Source organism: Geotrypetes seraphini, chromosome 3 (assembly GCF_902459505.1).
Source record: "Geotrypetes seraphini chromosome 3, aGeoSer1.1, whole genome shotgun sequence".
In the NCBI taxonomy this organism is placed as follows: Eukaryota; Metazoa; Chordata; class Amphibia; order Gymnophiona; family Dermophiidae; genus Geotrypetes; species Geotrypetes seraphini.
Genome location: NC_047086.1, coordinates 165,730,364 through 165,755,683, shown reverse-complemented (window position 1 = coordinate 165,755,683; position 25,320 = coordinate 165,730,364). Strand labels below are relative to the sequence as shown.

General features: G+C 43.7%; 1 protein-coding gene across 2 annotated transcripts in view; it reads right to left on the bottom strand.

Annotated features, from left to right (window-relative positions):
• The window catches only part of CCDC170 (coiled-coil domain containing 170), a 147,824-nt gene that overhangs the window by 103,654 nt on the left and 18,850 nt on the right, over positions 1 to 25,320 (bottom strand). For both annotated transcript variants that reach the window (XM_033940004.1, XM_033940005.1), the window contains exons 2-4: positions 23,816 to 23,892; positions 10,989 to 11,016; positions 1,356 to 1,484 (exon numbers count right to left, since the gene is read on the bottom strand). In XM_033940004.1, coding sequence (XP_033795895.1) covers positions 1,356 to 1,484; positions 10,989 to 11,016; positions 23,816 to 23,892 — 234 coding nt within the window. The remainder of the gene's footprint in view (positions 1 to 1,355; positions 1,485 to 10,988; positions 11,017 to 23,815; positions 23,893 to 25,320) is intronic.

The window sequence follows — 25,320 nt, the reverse complement described above, 5'->3', positions numbered from 1 at the left end:
GTTTTCTAAAGCCGAGGTAGATGGGGGCCTTGAGGGCCATTTGGGACAACCATGGGTTTAGCTTGGTGGCTTGGAAGTTGAAGGTTTTGTTGAGGAATTTTTTAGAGTGGCAAAGTTTTAGGGAGGGGTAGTGAAGAGTTGGATTCTGCGGGAGTCCTTGAAGCTGTGATTCAGGGAGAAGTGAGGGATGATGGTAGCTTGGGGATAAACCAAATACTGTTTTATAGCAGAAGCAGGCGAATTTGAATAGGACTCTGGATTCTAATGGTAGCCAATGGAGTTTGTGGTAGAAAGGAGTGATGTGTTCCCATTTTTTCAGGCCAAATATGAGGCGGACAGCGGTGTTCTGGATCATTTTGAGTCTCCTAATGGTTTTTTTTGTGGAGCTCAAGTAAATGATATTGCAGTAGTCCAGTATGCTAAGGATGGAGGATTGTACTAGCAGGCGGAATGAAGTGTCGTCAAAGTATTTTTTTATGGTGCGGAGTTTCCAGAGCACCGAGATACTTTTTCTGACAGTATTATCAGTGTGTTTATCAAGGGATAGATGTTTGTGACTTGTCCAGGGTGTTTATCAAGGGATAGATGTTTGTGACTTGTTTATCAAGGGAAAGAGTTAAGTGACTTGTCCAGGGTCACAGGGAACCGCAGAGGGAATCAAACCCAGTTCTCCTGGTTGTCAGCCCACTGCACTAACCCTTAGGCTTAGGATTACCAGACGTCTGGATTTACTCAGACATGTCCACTTTTTAGAGGACATTCAGACGGCTTTTCAAAACCCGGCACTTTGTCTGGGTTTTGAAAAGCTTCCAGCTCGGGACTGCGTCGGGAGAGCATCTGCGCATGCATGGATGCAGCGTGGTGATGTCACATGCATGCGCACATGTGAGCGACATCATAGCGACACATCTGCTCGTGCGTAGATGCCGTCCCAACGCGGCTCTGAGCACAAGAGGTTGAGGGGGCGGAGCTGGAGCGGAATGAGGCATGACTTTGGACAGAACAGGATGGGGCTGGGTAGAACTTGGCAGGCCTGGGGGGGCGGAGCCACGGGTCTGGATTTTACTATTGTAAAATTTGGTAATCCTAGTTAGGCTACTCCTCATATTGTTCACTAGAAACAATGGAGCCAATATTCACTAGAAACAATGGAGCTGTCAACGTTTTTATAATTTCTGACTGCCACAGGCTGACTTAACACTGAATATTCAGCACTGGCCCACACTTAGGTACCAGCGTGATCAACCCAGTGGATCAACAACTACCAAAAGTTGTCCAAGCAATACTGACATTCAGAGCCAGTAGTCGGATAGGTCTCTGAGAAGGTTAGGTCAGCCTCTCATGTAAATTATTACCTCTGCTTGAGCACATTCAAACTTGACATGTAGGGCTGCAAGTTCACTGCGAGCAGTTTCGGCCTGAACACGGTAGTGATTCATCTGTTCTCGAGTGACCGGTAGGTCCAAAAGGTGATCATAAGTTCCCTGGGAAAGTGACACACGTAGACTATTAATACATGGTTGAGACAAAGGTGTCAGTACTGAAAGTGAGTTTCTAGCTAACGTTACAGTTAAAATTCAAATGTCTGCCAAAATTTACCTGAACAAAAAGGGGCAGAGTCGGGGGGCTTCCCTAAGGCACAGTTCAACACTGGCCAGTCAGCACTGATATTCGAACTGGGTTGGCCAAAGTTAATGGATAACTGTGCTCGGCCGGAATTCAAACCTAAAATTAAACCGGTGTCTCGCAAACTTTTCCAAGCCACAGCACACTTAAGCTCGATAAGAAAATAGTATAAAGAAGGAGGGGGGGGAGGGGTTAAGGGGAGGGAATTATTCTCTTTATCATACATTATAAATAAAATATTATAATAGATGATATTCTTACATGAAAATAACGTAATAAAGGGAGGGGGAAAAGGTTCATATTTAAATAATAATTGATAAAATCATTACAATATATATATTGTATAACTTTATAAGAAAAATAATTACAATTATATGATATATAAAACCATAAGAAAAATAAGACAAGAAATGTTATATATAAAATATATTATAAAAATATCAAGTGTATTGTTAAGATAATTGTATGAAAATTTATGACACTTGTTGTTAAATGGAAAAAATTCAATAAAAAATTAAACAGCACACTAAGCTCGGGGTCGCGGCTGTAGGGTCTCCACACTTATGCAGATGTCAATGCGATTATGTCATGCGCATGGGTGATGTCCTCATGTCGATGGCTGCGCATGAGCAGAGGCCCTCCAGGCGGGGCCCTGAGCTTGTTAACCCTAAAATGACTATGCCGGTGGGGGAGGGGTGGGAAGCAAGAGAGGCATCGGCGAGGAGGAGAGGAACGGCGTAGGCTGACTCGCTTACACGATGTGCCTCTTGTGCCACACCCGGAACCTCACCATGGCATGCTACTGTGCCAAGGCACACAGTTTGCAGTACACCGAGTTAAACAAACAAATTTATTCAGTTAACCTTAGATTGGGATAGTCAGCCTGAACTTATTTGGGCTGAATATTAGGATAAGTTTAACTGAACAAAGTTGCCTGGTTAATTTTACCCATGAACAGCCACCCAAAAGTTGGCCTCATGAAATTCAGTTTGTAATAATTCTAGAACAAGTGTCAATGATAGGTCTTATCTGATTCTACATCGGTAATCTCAGCTGAGTTTATCTATTAGCATTCAATTTCCCCAAATCAATTTTGGACTCCGCTGAAAATGCCTGGTTAGCACCCAAGCTGGAGGTAGAAACAGCACTTAACCAGATAACATAACCACATAAATAAGACCACATAAAACATAGTCCTATTTTTATGCATTTATTCACAGGTGGTTAGGTACTAAATATCACACTTAACTGTTTTTGTCAGCTCCTTATAGCTGAAAATTCAATGCCAGAGCCTAGAAATGGCTCAGCATTGAATTTCCAACTACTGTGCAACACTAACAATGGTCAGCAAACTGATTACCACAGGTGTATGAGGTCCTTTCCTCCACTTTGTTTGAAAGTATGATGTTTTATTGAAGTGATATTATGTCTGTGGTTCATTTTCTACCCTATTTTGGGGTTGAAGCATCTTATAATACAGACATTCCTCTGCTGTCCCAAAGAAGTTCATGTCCTTTTATTTGCCCCATTCATAGTTTGCATCTTTCAGTCTGTAAAATGGATGTTCTTGTTGGATGTAGCCAGCACTTGGAGATCCATTTCTCATGTATCTTAGAACAATGTTCTTCAACCGCCGGTCCACAGAAATTTCCTGCCGGTCCACAGGGCCAGTACGTGCATCAAGCCCGAGACATTGTTCTTCAACCGCTGGTCCACAGTGCGATCGATGCGGTGTTATCTTCAGGCCAACTCCCTCTTCCTCACTGCCGCACTGCGCAAAGCCATGGGCAGCAGCTCCTATATGTGTCCTGCACCGGAACCAGAAGCTTCCTCTCTGATGTCGTAACGCCAGAGGGAAAGCTTCCAGGTGAAGCGCGGGACACACAAGGAGCCGCTGCCCGCAGCTTTGTGCACTGCGTCAGTGAGGAAGAGGGAGTCAGCCCAAAGATTGTAACACCAGGGGCAGCATAAAATGGCCAGATGGGAGCAGGCCAGAAGGTAAGGCACACCATGGAGGGAGGGAGACAACAAATGTAGGGGGAATTATTTTATTTTTGAATTTAGTGATTGAATTGTGTCAGTTTTGAGAATTTACATCTGCTATCTATATTTTGCACTGTTCAGGAAGAAATGCATTTGTTTCTTTTTCTCTGGGGTTGTACTGCATGCAGAGCCTTGCATCTTAGGGTTTGTTTGTATATATTAGTACTTTCAATTTGTGGTCCCATATTTGCATAGGGGTTATCTGTGTTCTGGTAGGAATGAATGTTGAGAACCATGAAGTGTGCTTTGTGTAGTTTAATTTTGTGGTTAACCATTATGGGGCTCATAATCAAAAGAGAAAAACGTCCAAAAACCTACCTAAGTCGGCACTTGGACGAACATTTCCCAAATTCGTCCAAGTGCCGATAATAAAAATGAGTTTTGGATGTATTTCTAAACGACCTAGGCCTACATAGTGCTGATGAAAGACCAAAGCTAAACGGGGCGTTTCGGGAGGAGTGTCGAGGGTGGGAGTTGGGTGGGATGTGGGCCAGCTTAGACTTAGTCGTACAGCATGTATAACCGAAAGTTATACAGCCCACGATTGACGGAACTTAGACGTTGTGACTTAGACCATGTAAAACACCAAGAAAAGTCACCAGATAAGCACTGCAAACACATAAAACAGACCCCCACACACTACCCCAGTGATCACCCCACCCCCATAAAAATATTAATCACACCTTTAAAATTTAGCCTCCAGACCATCATCACCTGGCCGCCTGGCATAGGAAAGCCTAGTCGTCCAGCACAGAGGCAGCTTAAGTCGTCTTGGGGGTGGGTTAGAAACCCATAGAGAGGAGGACCCATGCCCATAAGCCCCTGTAATCACTGCATTGATACTTAAACATGTACACTCCCCTATACACCCCCAAAACTCTTTTGTACTGGCATATAAGTAGCTCCCGCAGCCATAAGGGCTATTGGGTGGTAGATAAGTGGGTCTAGGGGATTCTGGAGGTGGTTTGGGGGGCTCACCATGACCTATAAGGGAGCTGTAGGGAGAAGAAGACATGGCACCCTTTTTGTGAAGTTCACAGCAGTGCCCTGTAAGGTACCCTACTATTTAGGTGGCATGTCTTGTTGTGCAGTCCATCACTTTGCAGACCCCTCCCATGTCCAACAGAGCTTGTTCTAGGCGTTTTTGACTTGGACTAAAAGTTGGACGAAAATGTGGTATAAAGATGGACGATTTAGCGGCTTGGACGATCAGATCGGCAGGACATATAATTAGACGATTTTCAAAGCAAAAAAATTTTGGACGTATTTTTCATAAATATGTCCTAGGCTGTTTTTGACTTTGGACGACTTGCGAGTTGACCGCAAACTGACTTAGACGTCTCTTTCGATTATGCCCCTCCACGTGTTGTTAATAAGATTACATTGTGTGTATATATGAAAAATGAATGGAAAAAATAGTGTTACAATGAGTACTATTATGGGAGCGGGGTCTGGGGCAGAGATTGGACAGAGATGGGTGGGGTCTGGCCCATGACTTAGCCCACTGTTCTTCAACTACTGGTTCACAAAATAATTATTTTACTTTCGCAGGTCCATAGGTGTAAAAAGGTTGAAGAATACTGTCTTAGAATACAGGCTGTATGTCAGCAGATCCTGTTCTAAAATACATAAGAAATGAATGCCAATATCTGGTGTACAGACTTGGACGTCCATATTCTGAGGTGGACATCCTTTCTAAAATTTCACGCTCTATGTCTTTACTAGGGACAAGAAGAACATAAGAAGTTGCCCCCGCTGAGTCAGACCAGAGGTCCATCTTGCTCAGCGGTCCGCTCCCGCGGCAGCCCATCAGGCCTAGTGCCTGAACAGTGGTCCCTGATTAATTTTGTAACTTACCTCTAATCCCATCCCTATAATCTACCTCTACTCTTATCTGTACCCCTCAATCCCTTTGTCTTCCAAGTACCTATCCAAAGCTTCTTTGAACCCCTGTAGCGTGCTCCTGTTTATCACATCCTCCGGTAGCGCGTTCCATGTATCCACCACCCTCTGTGTGAAAAAGAACTTCCTGGCGTTTGTTCTAAACCTCTCCCCTTTCAATTTCTCCGAGTGCCCCCTTGTACTTATTGATCCCCTTAAATTTGAAAAATCTGTCCCTGTCTATTTTTTCTATGCCCTTCATGATCTTGAAGGTTTCTATCATGTCTCCTCTAAGTCTCCGCTTTTCCAGGGAGAAATCATGCTTAGACTGAAGTTAGAGAAATTTGTGCCTGCTCTGGAATAAGCATACATGTTTGTTATGTAAAGTACCGTATTTGCCGGCGTATAAGACGACTGGGCGTATAAGACGACCCCCCAACTTTTAGTTAAAATATAGAGTTTTGTTATATACTCGCCGTATAAGACTACCCCTTCTTCCGCACACCTTCTCTACCGCCCCGGGTGCAGCACAGCCGGCCAGGTCCCCTTACTTTTGTGGCACTTCCCCGACCGACCGACAACAGCCCCGGTCCGACAAACCTCCCTGCCTTTAACCGCGAATCTAAATTACCTTCTTACAGCTGCTGTAAGAAGGTAATTTAGATTCGCGGCTACAGGGCAGGGAGGATTGTCGGACCCGGGCTGTTATCGGTCAGTGGGGGAAGTGCCACAAAAGTAAGGGAACCTGGCCGGCTGTGCTGCAACCGGGGCGGGGCGGGCCGCCCCTCTCCCTTGGTAGCCACTCGAACCGCGAGGCTACTCTCCTTCTCCTTATCTGCCCTGCCTGCAGCACAGAGCCGAACGGAAGTCTTCCCGACGTCAGTGCTGACGTCGGAGGGAGGGAGGGCTTTGTTTAAGCTTTGTTTAAGCCCACCCTCCCCTCCGACGTCAGCGCTGACGTCGAGAAGACTTCCATTCGGCTCTGTGCTGCAAGCAGAGAAGGTAGGGAGAAGAACATAAGAACATAAGAACATAAGAAGCGCCATCTCCGGATCAGACCTTCGGTCCATCAAGTCCGGCGATCCGCACACGCGGAGGCCCTGCCAGGTATACACCTGGTTTATTTTATAGCCAACCATACTTTATATGCCTCTCTCAAGGAGATATGCATCTAGTTTGCTTTTGAAGCCTAGGACTGTCGATTCTGCAATAATCTCCCCTGGGAGAGTATTCCAGATGCCAACCACTCTCTGTGTGAAGCAGAACTTTCTGACATTAGTCCTGAACTTGTCCCCCCTTAGCTTCATTTCATGTCCTCTTGTCCGTGTCAAATTGGACAATGTAAATAATCTTCTCTGCTCTATTTTGTCGATTCCTTTCAGTATTTTGAAGGTCTCGATCATATCACCACGCAGTCTCCTTTTCTCAAGGGAGAACAATCCCAGTGTTTTAAGTCGATCCTCATATACCAGTTTCTCCATACCCTTCACTAGTTTGGTTGCTCGTCTCTGCACCCTCTCCAGCAGTTTTATATCCTTCTTTAGGTAGGGAGACCAATGTTGGACGCAGTATTCCAAGTGGGGTCTGACCATTGCCCTATAAAGCGGCATTATAACTTTCTCCGATCTACTCGAGATTCCTTTCTTTATCATGCCCAACATTCTATTTGCCTTCTTTGCCGCTGCCGCGCATTGTGCTGACGGCTTCAGGGTCCTATCTATCAGTACACCCAGATCCCTTTCTTGTACACTTTTTCCCAGACTTGCACCTGACATTCTGTACTCATATTCCTTATTCTTACTGCCTAAATGCATTACCTTGCATTTCTCCACGTTGAACTTCATCTGCCATTTCTCCGCCCATTTTTCTAACCGACACAAATCGCTCTGGAGTTCCTCACTATCCTCCTGCGATCTGATTGCCCGGCAGAGTTTTGTGTCATCTGCAAACTTGATGATCTCACTGGATGTTCCGTTTTCCAAGTCATTGATATAAATATTAAAAAGGATCGGTCCAAGTACTGAGCCCTGGGGTACACCACTAGTCACTATCTCCCAGTCGGAGAACTTCCCATTAATGCCCACTCTCTGCTTCCTGTTATCCAGCCATTTGCCTATCCATCTTTGTATATCTCCCTCTATGCCATGGCTTTGTAGTTTCCTGAGAAGTCTTTCGTGTGGAACTTTGTCGAACGCTTTCTGGAAGTCCAAGTATATTATGTCCACCGGCTTTCCACTATCAATTTGCTCGTTCACGGTCTCAAAGAATTGGAGTAAATTCGTCAAACACGATTTCCCTTTCCTGAATCCATGTTGACTGGGTTTCATCAAGTCGTGTGTGTCCAAGTGCTGAACTATGCTATCCTTGATCAGTGATTCAATCATCTTGCCTGGGACAGACGTAAGACTCACAGGTCTATAATTGCCTGGTTCTCCTCTCGATCCTTTTTTGAAAATTGGCGTGACGTTCGCTTTCTTCCAGTCGTCTGGTATCTGACCAGTTCTGATTGACAGGTTTGCAAGTTTTTGCAATAACTCTCCGATTTCAACCTTCAATTCCTTCAAGACTCTTGGGTGAATTTCATCCGGTCCAGGGGATTTGTCACTTTTAAGTTTGTCGATCTGGTAGTATATCTGATCTAAGTTCACTTCAACTGTGGTGAGGCTGTCCTCTATTTCTCCTGTAAACAGTTTCTCCGCTTCAGGTATTGTTGAGGTGTCCTCCTTCGTAAAGACGGACGCAAAGAAGGAATTTAGTTTGTCTGCGATCTGTTTATCTTCCTTGATGTACCCTTTTCTTCCCTTGTCGTCCAGGGGTCCCACTGCCTCTTTTGCAGGTTTTTTCCCCTTCACGTATCTAAAGAAGGGCTTGAAGTTTTTGGCCTCCCGGGCTATTTTTTCCTCATAGTCCTGTTTTGCATCCCTCACCGCCTTGTGACATTTCTTCTGTTCATCTTTATGTTTGTTCCAGGCTTCGGTTGTCTTTGTGCATTTCCATTTTTTGAAAGAGTCCTTCTTTTCTTTTATGGCTTCCTTCACCTGTATGGTAAGCCATGCCGGTTTTCCTTTGCCTTTAGTTCTCCGATCTTTAGAAATCCTCGGAATGTAGAGATCTTGCGCTTCTGCAATAGTATTTTTCAATAGGCACCATGCCTGATCTACTGTTTCAAGTTTGTCCACCATCTTCTCGAGTCGTTTTGTTACCATGGCTCTCATGCAATCGTATTTACCCTTTTTAAAGTTTAAGGTGGTGGTTAAGGTTTTGGCATGTTTCCCTTTCCCGATGTCCAGTTTAAAGTTGATTACATTGTGATCACTCGTTCCCAGTGGAGCCATGACTTCTACTTCTGTTATCGGTCCCGTGAGACCATTTAGGACCAAGTCCAAGGTGGCGTCGCCTCTTGTCGGCTCTTTTACCATTTGCTCCAGGAAGCAATCCCCTAGCACCTCCAGGAACTTTGCCTCCTTGCCGCAGTTGGAGGCTCCTAGTTTCCAGTCTATTCCTGGGAGATTGAAGTCTCCCAATATAACTACATTGCCTGTCTTGCATATTTGTTTGATTTCCTCCATCATTTCTGAGTCAGTGTCTTCCGCCTGTCCTGGGGGACGATAGTAAAGGCCAATTTTTGTATCTGCGCCATTTTGACCAGGAATTTTGATCCAGAGGGACTCCAGCTTCTCTTTCCTGTCTGTTGTAATCATTCCAACAGAATCTATTCCTTCCTTAACATATAGGGCAATACCTCCACCTTTCTGCCCTTCTCGATCCCTTCTATATAGTTTGTATCCCTGTAGTACTGTGTCCCATTTGTTTTCTTCATTCCACCATGTTTCTGTTATGCCAATGATATCCATGTTCTCATGTCTTGCTATCGTCTCTAGTTCTCCCATTTTCTTTCCTAGACTTCTAGCATTTGTATACATGCATCTAAGTTCCCTTCGTGTTACCTTTTTGGACCTTCTACTCTTGGCTGTCCTTACAGTTTCATTTACGGTATCCTTTACTGCTCCTGTGTTATCTCCCATGTTTGCTGTGTGGTCATCCCCTCCTGTGTCTGAGTTGTCCCTTCCTGCTTGTTCTCCTTTGTTGGCTGTGAGGTTGACCTCTCTTGTGTATGAGTAGTAGTCCTTTGTTCCTACGTCGGGGCATCCTGTTGTCCGTACCATCGACCGGTGGTCGACTGTCGGCTTTCCCCTGTCCTTCAGTTTAAAGCCTTCTCTATTGCTTTCTTCATGTTGCCTGCCAAAACTCTTGCTCCTTCCTTGTTGAAGTGTAGTCCATCCCTTCTGTAGTACTTGCTTTTTCCCCAGAACGCCGTCCAGTTTCGCACGAAGAGCCGCGTACATCCAGAAGACTGAGCATCCAGCCCCGCAGGAGCCCCGCGACCCTCGGAGGCGTCCCCATGGGATCCCCGCGACCCTAGGGGGCGTCCCCACGGGATCCCCGTGACCCTAGGGGCGTCCCCGTGCAGCTCTCTAATGTAAAGTAAGGGCATGTAAACAGTACCCGGCGTATAAGACGACCCCCGACTTTGGGGAGGATTTTAAGGTACTGAAAAGTCGTCTTATACGCCGGCAAATACGGTACATGCATATACTTGCATCTTATTAATAATGTGTGCACTACCCAACCTTCACTCCTGAATTTGCCATAGAAAAATATGTATCCTCTTGGCATCTGCATACACTTTTTTCAAGCAGGGGGGCAAAGAAGAGGACAGGGACAGACCCCCCCCCCCTCTTACTACTCCACTGGGTCAGACCGAAGGTCCTTCAAGTCCAGTATCCTGTTTTCAACAGTTGCCAATCCAGGTCACAAGTACCTGCCAAGATCCCAAGAAGTAAAACAGTTTTTATGCTGCTTTATCCTAGGAATAAACAGTGGATTTCCCCAAGTCCATCTTAATAATGGCTTAAGTCAGTTTTAATAAATACATAGGAGATGGGCCTCATTCAATTGAAAGGAAGCTCTGGAATGAAAGGGTATAGGAAGAAGGTAATAGTGTTGAGTGCTGTTGAGACAGACATGGGTTGGTAGCATGGAATGCTGCTACTATTTGGATTTTTGCCAGGTACTTGTGACTTGGATTGGCCTCCGCAAAGACGGGATACCGGTCTGGATGGACCATGGCCTGACCCAGTAAGACTAGTCTTATGTTCTTATATATCCAACAAGGTACACAATTAATTCACATGTAAAACAAAATGAAAAAGAGAATAACACTGTTTAGTTTCTACATTCTTCAAATAAAACCATACAGAAGTGCTCCTTTTTATAAAACCATGTACAGATCACCGCAGCTGCAAGCCCTGCTTTCTACCAGACACAACTCAGAAAATGGTTGTGTCTGATAGCAATTGATTATACCATAATGATAATAAGAAGGCTTGACACAGATCTTCAATGTATCCCATACTTGAAGGATAAGACTCACAAACCTTTGGTACATCTGCTCTGACTTTAATTCTGGAAAAGAAGAAAAAAAGGACTTATTATTTAAGGGGCATAGTTTCAAAGACATTTACCTATATGAATAGCTAACTACACGTATCAATACATTACATTAGGGATTTCTATTCCGCCATTATCTTGCGGTTCAAGGCGTATTACAAATGGTTTGTCCAGAGATTAGAAGTACAGTGCTCCCCCAAGATTCACGGGGGTTCCGTTCCAGGAACCCCCGCGAATCTCGAAAAACCGTGAATACAGTTTTTCATGGGGGAGCCTGAAGAGGGCAGCGGGAGAGAAGCCGGAGTGCCGCGAGGGCAGGAAACCACTCGCGGTTCGCTCCGACCGCCTCTTCCTGCACGAAGTCGGGCCTTATCCAGTCAGGAGCTGCATGTCAAAGCAGCTCCTGATTGGATAAGGCCCGACTTCGTGCAGGAAGAGGCGGTCAGAGCAAACCGCGAGTGATTTCCTGCACTCACCGGCGCTCCGGCTGCTCTCTCCTGCCTCTCCCGTTGCCCTTTCCTTGTCAGCGGTTCGCGGTCCGAAAATACCGCGAATGACCGGGACCGCGAACCACCGACCGCGAACAACCGGGGGAACACTGTATTTAGGGAGTAGTTTGTACATTTCTTTGAGTTGTTAAGGATAACATCTGAGTTGTCATGATATTAGAAGTTCTCTGAAAACTGCCCATGCTATATGTGGATAAAAGTATGAATGTTATTCCGCAGCACATGGACTTTTTACCTGCTCTGTACTCAGTGGCTTAGTATGGGCGAGCAGCACCCGGGATGGTGGTGCCCTACCCCACCCTCCTGCCCCAAGCGCACCCCCTTCCTTTCCCCCGCACCTTTTTAACTTCTCCGGCGTGACCAGCATGCCCACGTCAGTGTCGGCTCGTCCTCTGATGTCACTTCCTAGGCGTGGGTCAGCCAGAATGCAAACCTAAAGTTAAACCAGTGTCTCGCAATCTTTTCGAAGCCACAGCTTATACTTAATTTCTGGAGGACATCTTTAATGAGAATAAATATTATTGTTGAATCATCTGTTCCTTTATCTTATGAAACCATAATTTGTGGTACGTTGTTACAGGTAAAGCCTGTTTTGGATAAATACAAGAGCCGTCTTTTATTGATCATGACAGGAATAGCCATCCAAATGATCACAAGGAACTGGAAATGTTATGACAGACTTAACTATACATTCAGGTGGGCAAGTGTGTGTAACACATATAAATATGAAAGAATTAATGCGGAATGCTTGGGTTTTAGCAATACATTTAATAAAGTATGGAGCCCATTGACTGCATTTGTTAACATACAATAATAGAGATATATCTTTTATTTCTTAGATTTCCTTACCCATCCAGGGTGGGGGGAGGAGAAAGTATTTGGAAGAGTTTAAAAATATTTAAATATAATATTGTAATAAATAATATGATTTAATATATTAATAATTGGGAGGAGGGGAGGGAAATGGATGTTTTCTTTAATAATGTGTGTAATATGGTGTATTTTATGCAATCAGTTAAAGTTATATTAATTGTAATACACTGTCAAAGCTTGAAAATTAATAAAGAATTTAAAAAAAAAAAAAAGAAGAAGAAGCCACAGCGCACTAAACTTGGGGCCACGGCTGGAGGGTCTCCACACTTATGCAGATGTCAATGCGATTATGTCATGCGCATGTGTGATGTCCTCATGTCGAGGGCTGCGCATGCGCAGAGGTCCTCCAGGCGGGGCCCTGAGCTTATTAACCCTAAAATGACTATGCCGGTGGGGAGGTGTGGGAAGCAAGAGAGGCATCAGCGAGGAGGAGAGGCACAGCGCAGGCTGACTCGCTTACACGATGTGCCTCTTGTGGCACACCCGGAAGTGATATCAGAGAGAGCGCCGATGCCGACGCAGGCAGCAACCTAGTGCCTGGGAAGTAAAAAAAGGTGCAGGGTAAGGCAAGGGGCGCTCGGCAAGGAGAGGAGCATGGCGGCGGAGAGGAGGAAGGGTGCAACACCCTTAGCAAGATGGCGCCCTCCCCTTACTACTCCACTGATTGTACTGGAGGTATCCTTGTGATCATGTTAGGTCAAAAGAGACAATACCCAAAGGGTCCTATGTACTACTAAACTGCAAAGAGACTACAGTAAAACCTTGGATTGCAAGTAACTTGGTTTGCAAGTGTTTTGCAAGACAAGCAAAACATTTTATTAAATTCTAACTTGATATACAAGTACATACATGCAATACAAGTACATACAGTATACACAAATCACAATTGAGCCGATGGTTCTCTCTCTGACACTGCAGGAGTGTAGGGACTGTTCTAAATGAGCGAGGTCTTGCAATACATGCCAATGTTCCCTCTAATTTTTCATAGGCTGTGTGCGCAAAAAATTTCATCTGTGCGCATTTTAAAGGAAAACTAAATTTGTGTGCGCTATAAAAATGATTGCCAGAGGCCCGGAGTTCAGTTATGGGCATTTATGGGCAGGTCTTTGAGTTTAGTCTGAATTAACGAAAACACAATGTAATTTTAGTTACACTTTATGTAACATAAAGTCTCATTTCAATAAACATAAATTATGTTTCATTGAAATGTTTCATTGAGCGCTACCTATAAATAAGATATCATTGTACTTTATACTTAAAATTTAGAAAATAACAGCAATTTAGTTTTCAAAGTTTTTCCCTGCAATCTTTCATATTTATCAGTCCAAATAAATTCTGTCAAGATCTGTTGAGCCTCCATCTTGTAGGTGACTCTTAACACGCATCAGCATTTCTAAATGTTCTAAATGTAAATGATTCCTTTGTTTAGTCTTCAAATTGTTCATTAGACTAAAACCACGCTCACAATCTGAACTAGATGCTAAGAATGTGGCACCAATGTCCATCAATTTTGCTAAATCTGCAAATTGATTATTCTGAAATGCAAATTTCATCATATCTGGAAAGCTATTTATCAGATTGCTTTTGATTTTTTTCTGCAACAATGAATTTAAAGTCATTGTATTGCTGAATAATAACACTTTCCTCCGGAAGAAATTGTTTATACTTTAAACAAAGAGATCTGATATGTCCATTTCTGAAGTCAAAGTCGCATTGTGATATTGTTGTACAGTCAAAAGCAGACCATTCCTCAACTTGATTTTCAGGAAACCTTTCACCCAGATGCAAACATAGGATGTTGATGAAGGTTAATATGGAATTAGTATCCACTGAAACTTTTTCTCCAGACCTCATCCTGTTGTCAAGAAGACTGTTGACTTTATCATTCCACTTAATCTTGTCGCCTAAGTATTGCATTCGAAGTTTGTTCAATTTACCCTGTGCAAGATGATAAGCTTCCAATGGTGTCAAACCACATTTTTGAAATGCCATGGTTAAGGAAGCCAGTTCTGATAAGACATCATTCAAAACTTCAAGTGTAATATGAAATTGTTCACTGTTCAGCTTCTTATAGCAGTACTTTGCAATAGGATCATTATCTTTGTCTTCTTCAAAATATTTTAACAGGGGAACACAATTTCAAATAATTGCTTTAAGTACAAAGTGTCTAGATAACCAGCGCACTTCATTCAGAGGTCTGAAAGCAATTGATTCACATTCAGATGCATCTGCTGTTTCTTGAAATTTGCATCGTTTAGTAGAAGACCGACAGAACACCATGTACATAGTTCTCATTACAGTTTCTACTTCTTTCATCAATTTTACTTCTTTCCATGAATCAGAAAGTCCCAAATCTTTCCGATGTGCAACACAATGTTGCTGCACTAAATGTGGAATGTCTTTTCTCAGCTGTGCTGCAACACCATCTATTTTGCCCAACATAACATCAGAGGTGAACATAACCATTTTATTCAGGTCAAGCTCATGTTTCCTATAGAATTCCCTAATTGCTGTTACTATTGATGTAGCATCCCACCAAATGATGTCCTATACTCATTTGAATTGACTGGCCAATACTTAAAGTAGAGTATTAAGTACTTGTTAACAGAAATGTCTGTGCTTTCATCAACAGTCAACGTATGATACGTTGCTAATTTAATGTCTGCATACGATCATCTTGCACGATGCCATTGATAATTCCAAGAAATTCAAACGCATAGTTTTTGCTTCTCCAGCTATCAGGTATACTAACATACTTCGCCATGTGCTCATTGATATCTTGATCAGAGAGCATTGAGATATTCATCTTAATGGCCAGCACAACATTGTCGACAAGAACCTTAATTTCATCATGACTGGAATTAGTTCATTATTAATTTGCCTGTTTTCTTTTTTTGTTGGGCTTTCAAGCAACATGTTAACCAGTCCCCCTCTTAAATTCGGATTTTTACTTCTGAGTTTCCTAATACTGTCGGTATGAGATTTACTTGATAGATGGCGTTTCAGAAAGTCCAGTTTCCAAACATCATCCCATATTTTTCAGTAGAGAATTTTCCAGTTGCTTTGGCATCTTGACAATAACAACACACAACTCCATCGTCTTCGTCATAGGTAAATATTTCACACAGTCGAACACGCATTGTATTTCGAGATTCCGGTGTCTCCGTTTCAACAATTTCTTCAAGCCATTCAGACCTAAAAGCTGTTGAAGCTCTCTTGTGTTTTACACTTTTCACCATTCGCGGTTTAGACATTTTAAGAGTTATATCTGGTTGCAATTTAATAAACGAATACAGTTATACAACCGCAGTACCATGCTGCACAGTACGATTCCATGAAATAAACAATATGGCGGAACTTCAGGAAGTCAAAGAATCAGAACTGTTTCATATCCTATGGGCCTTAGGCTATGGCCCTATGGGGCACGTGACGTGTCAAGTTCAACTGCCAAAGATAACGGAATCACGTGAATGACTTAAAATTTATATTATAGCACTTCAATAAATGTGATAAATGGAAAATCGGAACAGCTGGTCTTCTGCAACATTTCATTTTAGCAGTGAAAATCATTTTAGGCAAAAATTTATTTTGTGCGCGTTATTTTAATTTGTGTGTGCGGGTTCCGCAAGTTGTGTGTACGCGCACAAGCGCACAGCTTAGAGGGAACATTGATACACGCGTCACGTCACCACAACTGAGCCAATGGTTCTTCTCTCTCTGATGCTACAGGAGTGTAGTGACTGTTCTAAACGAGCGAGGTCTTGCAATACGAGTACATATAGTATTTTGTATTAAAGTGTTGTGTTGTGGAACGAATCGTCTTAAGTTTCCATTATTTCCTATGGGGAAATTTGCTTTGATATACGAGTGCTTTGGATTACAAGCATGGTTCTGGAATGAATTATGCCCGCAAACCAAGGTTTTACTATACATCAAAGAGCAATTTGCGTGAAAAACAATATGAAAAACACAAACATTCAAGCGTTCTGTGCAATTTCTTGTGCAAAGCACATTTTTGCATTAATGAGTTAATTTGATGGAAAATCATGCAAAGCAGTTCATTAAAGCAAAAAAGTAACAATGAGCATGTGAAAAAAGGTTTTATGGGCCTATTTTCTCAGAAAAATTAACTACAACTCAAGAGCAGTAAGATGAAAAAAAAAATGTATCCCTTTGTATGGCAGTAGCAGAAGAAAATTAAAGAACCGAAAGGCCTGAACTGGAGGCCCCTGTGGATACCTCCATCCCCTGGAAGACATCTGAACATCCTAATTTGAAAGTGTGACTCATAGTGTTACTGGAGAAACAGCTAGTGGAGATCACTCCTGCCCCCATTGTCCTGGTCCCTTTTGGATGAGGCAGGATTCCGATGAGCCAGGCTGATTCTCATCTATGTAAGGACAGGCTTGAGGAGGTCTTTTCCAAATATTACCCCCATTTTGAGGCTGGGTAGGGAAAGAAAGGAAGTCCACTGCCTGAGCACCCCCAATATTTTTCCTTATAAACCTGTAGATCTGTGGCAGCAAGCTCCATGCAGTAGAGCTACAGGACAACACAGCAATGAAGTGCTAGTTACTGCTCATGCCTCCCCCTGCAGCCTATTCAGTAGAATACAGGGGAGGATGGAATTACTGTAGCCTAGAAGCTGCCAACGGGTAAGACAAATACAGCAGACTGACACTCACAAAAGGAACAGAGTCAGATAAGTTTATTGGTATGACAATTTGGTTATGTTGCCAAAGTACTACCTATAGCAGTTAAGATTTTAAAAAATGACACGTGTTTGTTCTGGATGGGATCTGAAGATGATTTATTGCAAGGAGTACTCACTAATAAATGTTTCACTTTAGCTTTCTGTTTCCCCTTAATATTTCAAGGAAAGAGAAAATAAATGAAAGTATTTTGGGCTGAAATAATTCCAAACACTGTGGCTGCAAAGTGGCTCTCAAGGGGGGCCTGGCATGCCCCTTAGGGCATGCCCCTTTGGCCATGACCTGTGGCAGCACCTTATTTATGGCTGTGCCCTATGGCTATGCCGCAGGGAGCAGTTGGTTCTTTATCCCTGATGCTAGTCCAATGATGATAACATCAGCAGGACCAGGAATGGAATCCAGGGAACTACACAGCTCAACCTGGCAGACTGTCAGGCTTTCACTTCTCTCCTCTGTCCGGTCTTCAAGGGAGTTGTCAACTTTTTATCTCCAATGTCAGTCCCGCGATGATGACATCAGCAGAACCAGGAATGGAAGGCACAGGCACTGTAACACAAACAGACTCACTCAAATAGGAAGCTTGCAGTCAGGAAGTCAGAAGGTAAGGGGGAGGTAGGATCAGTAGGAAAAAGAGCAGCAGTAGGTCACAACAAATCACTCAGACAACCCACGAGTGAAGCACGAAATGGAAGCCCAAGGAAGTCAGAAGATGAGCTTTCCTGTCTTCTGCATCGACTGCAATATGTATGACTACCTCCCTTCGGGGATCCAGGCATACATTTGCGATCGATGCATGGAGATGGATAGCTTGAAATGTCAGGTAAGACTATTGGAGGGAACAGTGATGGAACTCGAAGACAGAATCCGAGCACAAGGGAAGATTCTAGTGGAGTACAGCCCAAACGACGAGGTCAAGGATCTAGAAACGTTCATAGAGGAAGCCCATCAGCACCACGTAGAGTTCCCAGGGCTGGAAAACTGTACTCAGGAAACACATGTGAGGAGAGAAGACATCCATGCAAACACAGAAGAAAACGAAGACGAGATAGGAGACAACCGCACAACAGGAGGAATAGTGAGAGCACAGGAAGATGTCCCCCCACCCAAAGAACAGGAAACAATTTCAAGAGTATCATTGGAGGAAGATGACTGGCCCTACTCCAAGGACGTGGACCTACGCCCCCCAAGGAACTCCCGAATAAAGAAGATGGGGATCATCGTAGGCGACTCCATTATACGACACGTGGACAGCCACACCGCAGGAGGAAGAGAGGACAGAGTCGTCACCTGTCTGCCTGGAGCAAGAGTAAAGGATGTGACCAGCAGGATCTCCAGGATCATAGATGGCGCACGGGGAGTGGACACCGCTGTGCTTATCCACGTGGGAACAAATGATGTGAGCGGGCGGAAGTATGACAGGGAAGAGATGAAGGGCCAGCTCCGCTCACTCGGAAGACAATTGAAGATCAGGGAGGTGAAGGTGGCCTTCTCTGAAATCCTCCCTGTACCAAGAGCAGATGGAAAGAGACAAGGGGAATTGCAAGTGATCAACGCCTGGATGAGACGATGGTGCGAAGACGAAGGCTTCGACTTCGTGCGCAACTGGACGGCGTTCTGGGGAAAAAGCAAGTACTACAGAAGGGATGGACTACACCTCAACAAGGAAGGAGCAAGAGTTTTGGCAGGCAACATGAAGAAAGCAATAGAGAAGGCTTTAAACTGAAGGACAGGGGAAAGCCGACAGTCGACAACCGGTCGATGGCACGGACAACAGGATGCCCCGACGTAGGAACAAAGGACCACTACTCATACACAAGAGAGGTCGACCTCACAGCCAACAAAGGAGAACAAGCAGGAAAGGACAACTCAGACACAGGAGGGGATGACCACACAGCAAACATGGGAGATAACACAGGAGCAGTAAAGGATACCGTAAATGAAACTGTAAGGACAGCCAAGAGTAGAAGGTCCAAAAAGGTAACACGAAGGGAACTTAGATGTATGTATACAAATGCTAGAAGTCTAGGAAACAAAATGGGAGAACTAGAGACGATAGCAAGACATGAGAACATGGATATCATTGGCATAACAGAAACATGGTGGAATGAAGAAAACAAATGGGACACAGTACTACAGGGATACAAACTATATAGAAGAGATCGAGAAGGGCAGAAAGGTGGAGGTATTGCCCTATATGTTAAGGAAGAAATAGATTCTGTTGGAATGAGTACAACAGACAGGAAAGAGAAGCTGGAGTCCCTCTGGATCAAAATTCCTGGTCGCAATGGCGCAGATATAAAAATTGGCCTTTACTATCGTCCCCCAGGACAGGCGGAAGTCACTGACTCAGAAATGATGGAGGAAATCAAACAAGTATGCAAGACAGGCAATGTAGTTATATTGGGAGACTTCAATTTCCCAGGAATAGACTGGAAACTAGGAGCCTCCAACTGCGGCAAGGAGGCCAAGTTCCTGGAGGTGCTAGGGGATTGCTTCCTGGAGCAAATGGTAAAAGAGCCGACAAGAGGCGACGCCACCTTGGACTTGGTCCTAAATGGTCTCACTGGACCGATAACAGAAGTAGAAGTCATGGTTCCACTGGGAACGAGTGATCACAATGTAATCAACTTTAAACTTGACATCGGGAAAGGGAAACATGTCAAAACCTTAACCACCACCTTAAACTTTAAAAAGGGTAAATACGATTGCATGAGAGCCATGGTAACAAAACGACTCGAGAAGATGGTGGACAAACTTGAAACAGTAGATCAGGCATGGTGCCTATTGAAAAATACTATTGCAGAAGCACAAGATCTCTACATTCCGAGGATTTCCAAAGATCGGAGAACTAAAGGCAAAAGAGAACCGGCATGGCTTACCATACAGGTGAAGGAAGCCATAAAGGTAAAGAAGGACTCTTTCAAAAAATGGAAATGCACGAAGACAACCGAAGCCTGGAACAAACATAAAGATGAACAGAAGAAATGTCACAAGGCGGTGAGGGAAGCAAAACAGGACTATGAGGAAAAAATAGCCCGGGAGGCCAAAAACTTCAAGCCCTTCTTTAGATACGTGAAAGGGAAAAAACCTGCAAAAGAGGCAGTGGGACCCCTGGACGACAAGGGAAGAAAAGGGTACATCAAGGAAGATAAACAAATCGCAGACAAACTAAATTCCTTCTTTGCGTCCGTTTTTACGAAGGAGGACACCTCAACAATACCTGAAGCGGAGAAAGTGTTTGCAGGAGAAATAGAAGACAGCCTCACCACAGTTGAAGTGGACTTAGCCCAGATATACTATCAGATCGACAAACTTAAAAGTGACAAATCACCTGGACCGGATGAAATTCACCCGAGAGTCTTGAAGGAATTGAAGATTGAAATTGGAGAGTTATTGCAAAAACTTGCAAACCTGTCAATCAGAACTGGTCAGATACCAGACGACTGGAGGAAAGCGAACGTCACGCCAATTTTCAAAAAAGGATCGAGAGGAGAACCGGGCAACTATAGACCTGTGAGTCTTACGTCTGTCCCCGGCAAGATGATTGAATCACTGATCAAGGATAGCATAGTTCAGCACTTGGACACACACGACTTGATGAAACCCAGTCAACATGGATTCAGGAAAGGGAAATCGTGTCTGACGAATTTACTCCAATTCTTTGAGACCGTGAACGAGCAAATTGATAGTGGAAAGCCGGTGGACATAATATACTTGGACTTCCAGAAAGCATTTGACAAAGTTCCACACGAAAGACTTCTCAGGAAGCTACAAAGCCATGGCATAGAGGGAGATATACAAAGATGGATAGGCAAATGGCTGGAAAACCGAAAGCAGAGAGTGGGCATAAATGGGAAGTTCTCCGACTGGGAGAGAGTGACTAGTGGTGTGCCCCAGGGCTCGGTACTTGGGCCGATCCTTTTTAATATTTATATCAATGACCTGGAAAACGGAACATCCAGTGAGATCATCAAGTTTGCAGACGACACAAAACTCTGCCGGGCAATCAGATCGCAGGAGGACAGTGAGGAACTCCAGAGCGATTTGTGTCGGTTACAAAAATGGGCGGAGAAATGGCAGATGAAGTTCAACGTGGAGAAATGCAAGGTAATGCATTTAGGCAGTAAAAATAAGGAATACGAGTACAAAATGTCAGGTGCAACTCTGGGGAAAAGTGAACAAGAAAGAGATCTGGGTGTACTGATAGATAGGACCCTGAAGCCGTCGGCACAATGCGTGGCAGCGGCAAATAAGGCAAATAGAATGTTGGGCATGATAAAGAAAGGAATCTCGAGTAGATCGGAGAAAGTTATAATGCCGCTTTATAGGGCAATGGTCAGACCCCACTTGGAATACTGCGTCCAACATTGGTCTCCCTACCTAAAGAAGGATATAAAACTGCTGGAGAGGGTGCAGAGACGAGCAACTAAACTAGTGAAGGGTATGGAGAAACTGGAATATGAGGATCGACTTAAAACACTGGGATTGTTCTCCCTTGAGAAAAGGAGACTGCGTGGGGATATGATCGAGACCTTCAAAATACTGAAAGGAATTGACAAAATAGAGCAGAGAAGATTATTTACAATGTCCAATTTGACACGGACAAGAGGACATGAAATGAAGCTAAGGGGGGGCAAGTTCAGGACTAATGTCAGGAAGTTCTGCTTCACACAGAGAGTGGTTGACATCTGGAATACTCTCCCAGGGGAGATTATTGCGGAATCGACAGTCCTAGGTTTCAAAAGCAAACTAGATGCATATCTCCTTGAGATAGGCATATAAAGATATGGTTGGCTATAAAATAAGCCAGGTGAATACCTAGCAGGGCCTCCGCGTGTGCGGATCGCCGGACTTGATGGACCGAAGGTCTGATCCGGAGATGGCGCTTCTTATGTTCTTATGTTCTTATGGAACTACACAGCTCAACCTGGTAGACTCTCAGGCAGCCTCAATCACAACCAGGCTTTCACTCCTCTCCCAGGACCTATTTACTAATAATGTGTGTTAACAGCTTTAGCCACAGTCTCTACCAAGCAGTAAAGCCCCTGAACAGATCTACTTATATGTTCAGCATACAAGGAGACTGTCAATTTCCTAGTGTGAAATTTAAAACAAGAGCTCCTGTGCAGCCTATTCAATAGCATACAGGGAGATTCCTTTGCCGTGATCAGTTCAGCGGTCATGTCTATTTGAAATGTAGGCTAACATTTTGTTGGCCTACATTTTGGGCGTCTATCGCAGCCCTAGGGAGACACCTAGGGCCGCCTAAGCTTGCCTAAGGCCACTTCCGGGCACAACCACGCCTAGCCTTGGGTGAGTTTAGACAGCCCTACGCACCTCCCTAGGCTCGTGAAGACACCTACAATGTAAGCAGCCTGCCTCAGGATTTTTTTTTTTTTTAAACGTGCGTCTCAATTGACTGGTTAGACAGCATTAGGACGTCGTTTATAGAATTTGCCCCATTATGTCTGCACAAATTAATATAGAGACAAAGGGGAATGTGTGGCTCATTGGTTGAGCTGCTGCCTCTGTACCCAGAGGCTGTGAGATCAAATCACAGTGCTGCTCCCTGGATCCAATGCCCACCACCCTGAATGTCAGTCTTGAATACCAAAGCCACGAAAAGGCAGTATATAAGTCCCCATTCGCATATATAAGTAAACAAACAGGCTCATATCAGACCAGCAATCTCCAACAGTCCACGGCAATCCCAAAAATTCAATATCAGCATCATATCCAGCATGGCAGTGAATTTCCAATCTATTTTTGGCCAGCCATACTAATATTCAGCAGCTAGCCAACTAAGTCTCAACAGCCAAAGATATACCACCTTTTTCAGCAGTTGTCTTTGGCTGCCGAACTTAGCCAGTGAGCAGATAAATATTGGTGGTGACCAGCTATGTCACAAGACATAGCTTGGTCACTGGCCAATCTGGAGACCGGGATATTCAGGGTGATATAACCAACTATCCTCCACTGAATATCGGCAGATAGCTGGCTATGTGCTATTTAGATGGCCGGGAGCCATTCCTGGCTAGAGTTACCATATGGCTCCAGAAAAAGGAGGACGGATTGAGACATCCAGGTTTTACTTCTATTGCTTTCAATGGAAGTAAATCCCGGACGTCTCAATCCATCCTCCTTTTTTCTGGAACCATATGGTATCCCTATTCCTGGCCTTCCAAAAAGCACTGAATATCAGGCCCAAAATGTATCGGTTTAAGAATAAGAAGGGCCAGGATGTTCCATGGGTGGGCAAGGCATCTGCAATATTGAGGCACTAGCCAGATAAATGTGTTTATTTAGGAGTCCATGGAGAGTAAATGTCAGCACCTAGTTTATAGACTTGCTATCCACATGTTTCAGGGAGGTGCCAGCAGAGGCTCCTGCTGAAGGTTAACACAGTAATGGTAGATTTAGAACCGTGGGAAGGATGAAGTAAGAGAGACGCTGTCAACACTTGCAATAATAATTCCTTGGACTGAACAGAGGACATCTTTAATGAGTCTTTGGTTTCCATTGCCAAGTGCACTATTTTTAAAACTACTTGCTGCAGTATATCCCATTCATGTGTTAGTTAATTTTCCAACTGCACCTTAATTAAAGAAGGGTAGTTATTTCTGTACTGGTCCCTTCCTCAAAAAATTAAACTGAATGATAACCTTCAAAACAAATAAATTTTCATGTATACTGTACATCTGTTAAAATGTGTAGTCTTACCTGCCAATACTGCGAGAAGCAGGGAAATCCTCCTTTCCTTCCATTTGTCTCTTCAATAAATTCACCTGTTCCTGGATCTAATAAATACATACAAAATACTATTATGGCACTTAAGATTACCAGTTACCCATGCCAGAAGTCTGCTTAAGACCACACAAAATGAATTAGAAATGAAATAGTTTGGTTGGACACTTTGTTAAGGAATATTTATAACAGGGTCAGGTTTTTAGGATAACCACAGTGAATGGGCATAAAAAGCATACTCATAGCAAAAAGGCAGTGCATGCAAACACATCTTATGAATATTCAATGTGGCAAGCTTGAAAACCTTGCCACACACCTGGAGTTCCCACACCTGGTAAGGAAGGATTAGATTCTTTCCTCGATAATCCTCTTTCCTGAAGAACAGCATACGATCCCTTTGGATGATTATTAATTTATATCCTGCATATCCACAAATCTATGCGGATTACAGAAAAAACATTCATAAACATAATTTAAACAAACAAAACCTTAACATTAAAATACTAACATATCACATCTTAATCATTCTCATAATAAACAATCTTATGCACTGATTAAAATAACATTCACACACACACAAAACTAATTAAGCACCTCAATTCGCAAGCTGTTTGCAGAAGACATCAATCATTTTCTTCTCTCCTCCCCCTTGTCTCTCTAGACCGCGCCCTCTCTCCTCAGTCCATACCAAAGCAAGTGATAACCCCAAGGAGAAGAAATGAAAACAAGGGGTGCTCGAGGAACTCTCTGATCCAGATAAGTTCGATCTTCTCTGCAATAGAAACTAAGAGTTAATAAACCACCACCCAACAAGGCAACAAAGAACGGTGGCAAAACAAAAAACCCACCTACCTGTGTGCAACCAGCACTAATACTTGTACAGCTCTTAGGAAGGCAAAATGTGCTGATATCGATTTAGGTACTAATATGCTACCTCTTCAGAGGCTCTGCTTCTCTTCCTTGGCTGCCTCAAGCCAAGCCGCTGGATACACATCTAAGACTACAAGCCTCCGCAGGCATAACAGACATCTGACAGGGCAGGGCATAAGGAATTATATGCTGTTCTATAAGAAAGAGGATTATCGAGATAAGAACCTAATCCTTCCTTCTTGTAAAAACAATATACAATTCTTTATGGATGGAACATACCAGAGTAGTCCCTTGAGTCTAGGGTGGGACAGATGAGCCTACAACCAGCACAGAGGATCTGAAGATCCTGTCCATTTATGCCACCACATACATTCCATAAAATTGTGTAAAAGTATGAAGGGTAGACCATGTAGCTGCTCTGCAAATTTCATCAGGCAGCACTGCCCTGGACTGTGCCCAGAAAGACGCCACATTTCTGGTAGCTTTCACAGGAAATGGCGGCTGCTTTCTACTGCCAATGTACGCTGAGGAAATAGCCATATGGATCCATCAGGAAATTGAAGCCCCAAGATAAATAGGTGATCCGACAGGCGGAACTCATTTGTCACCTC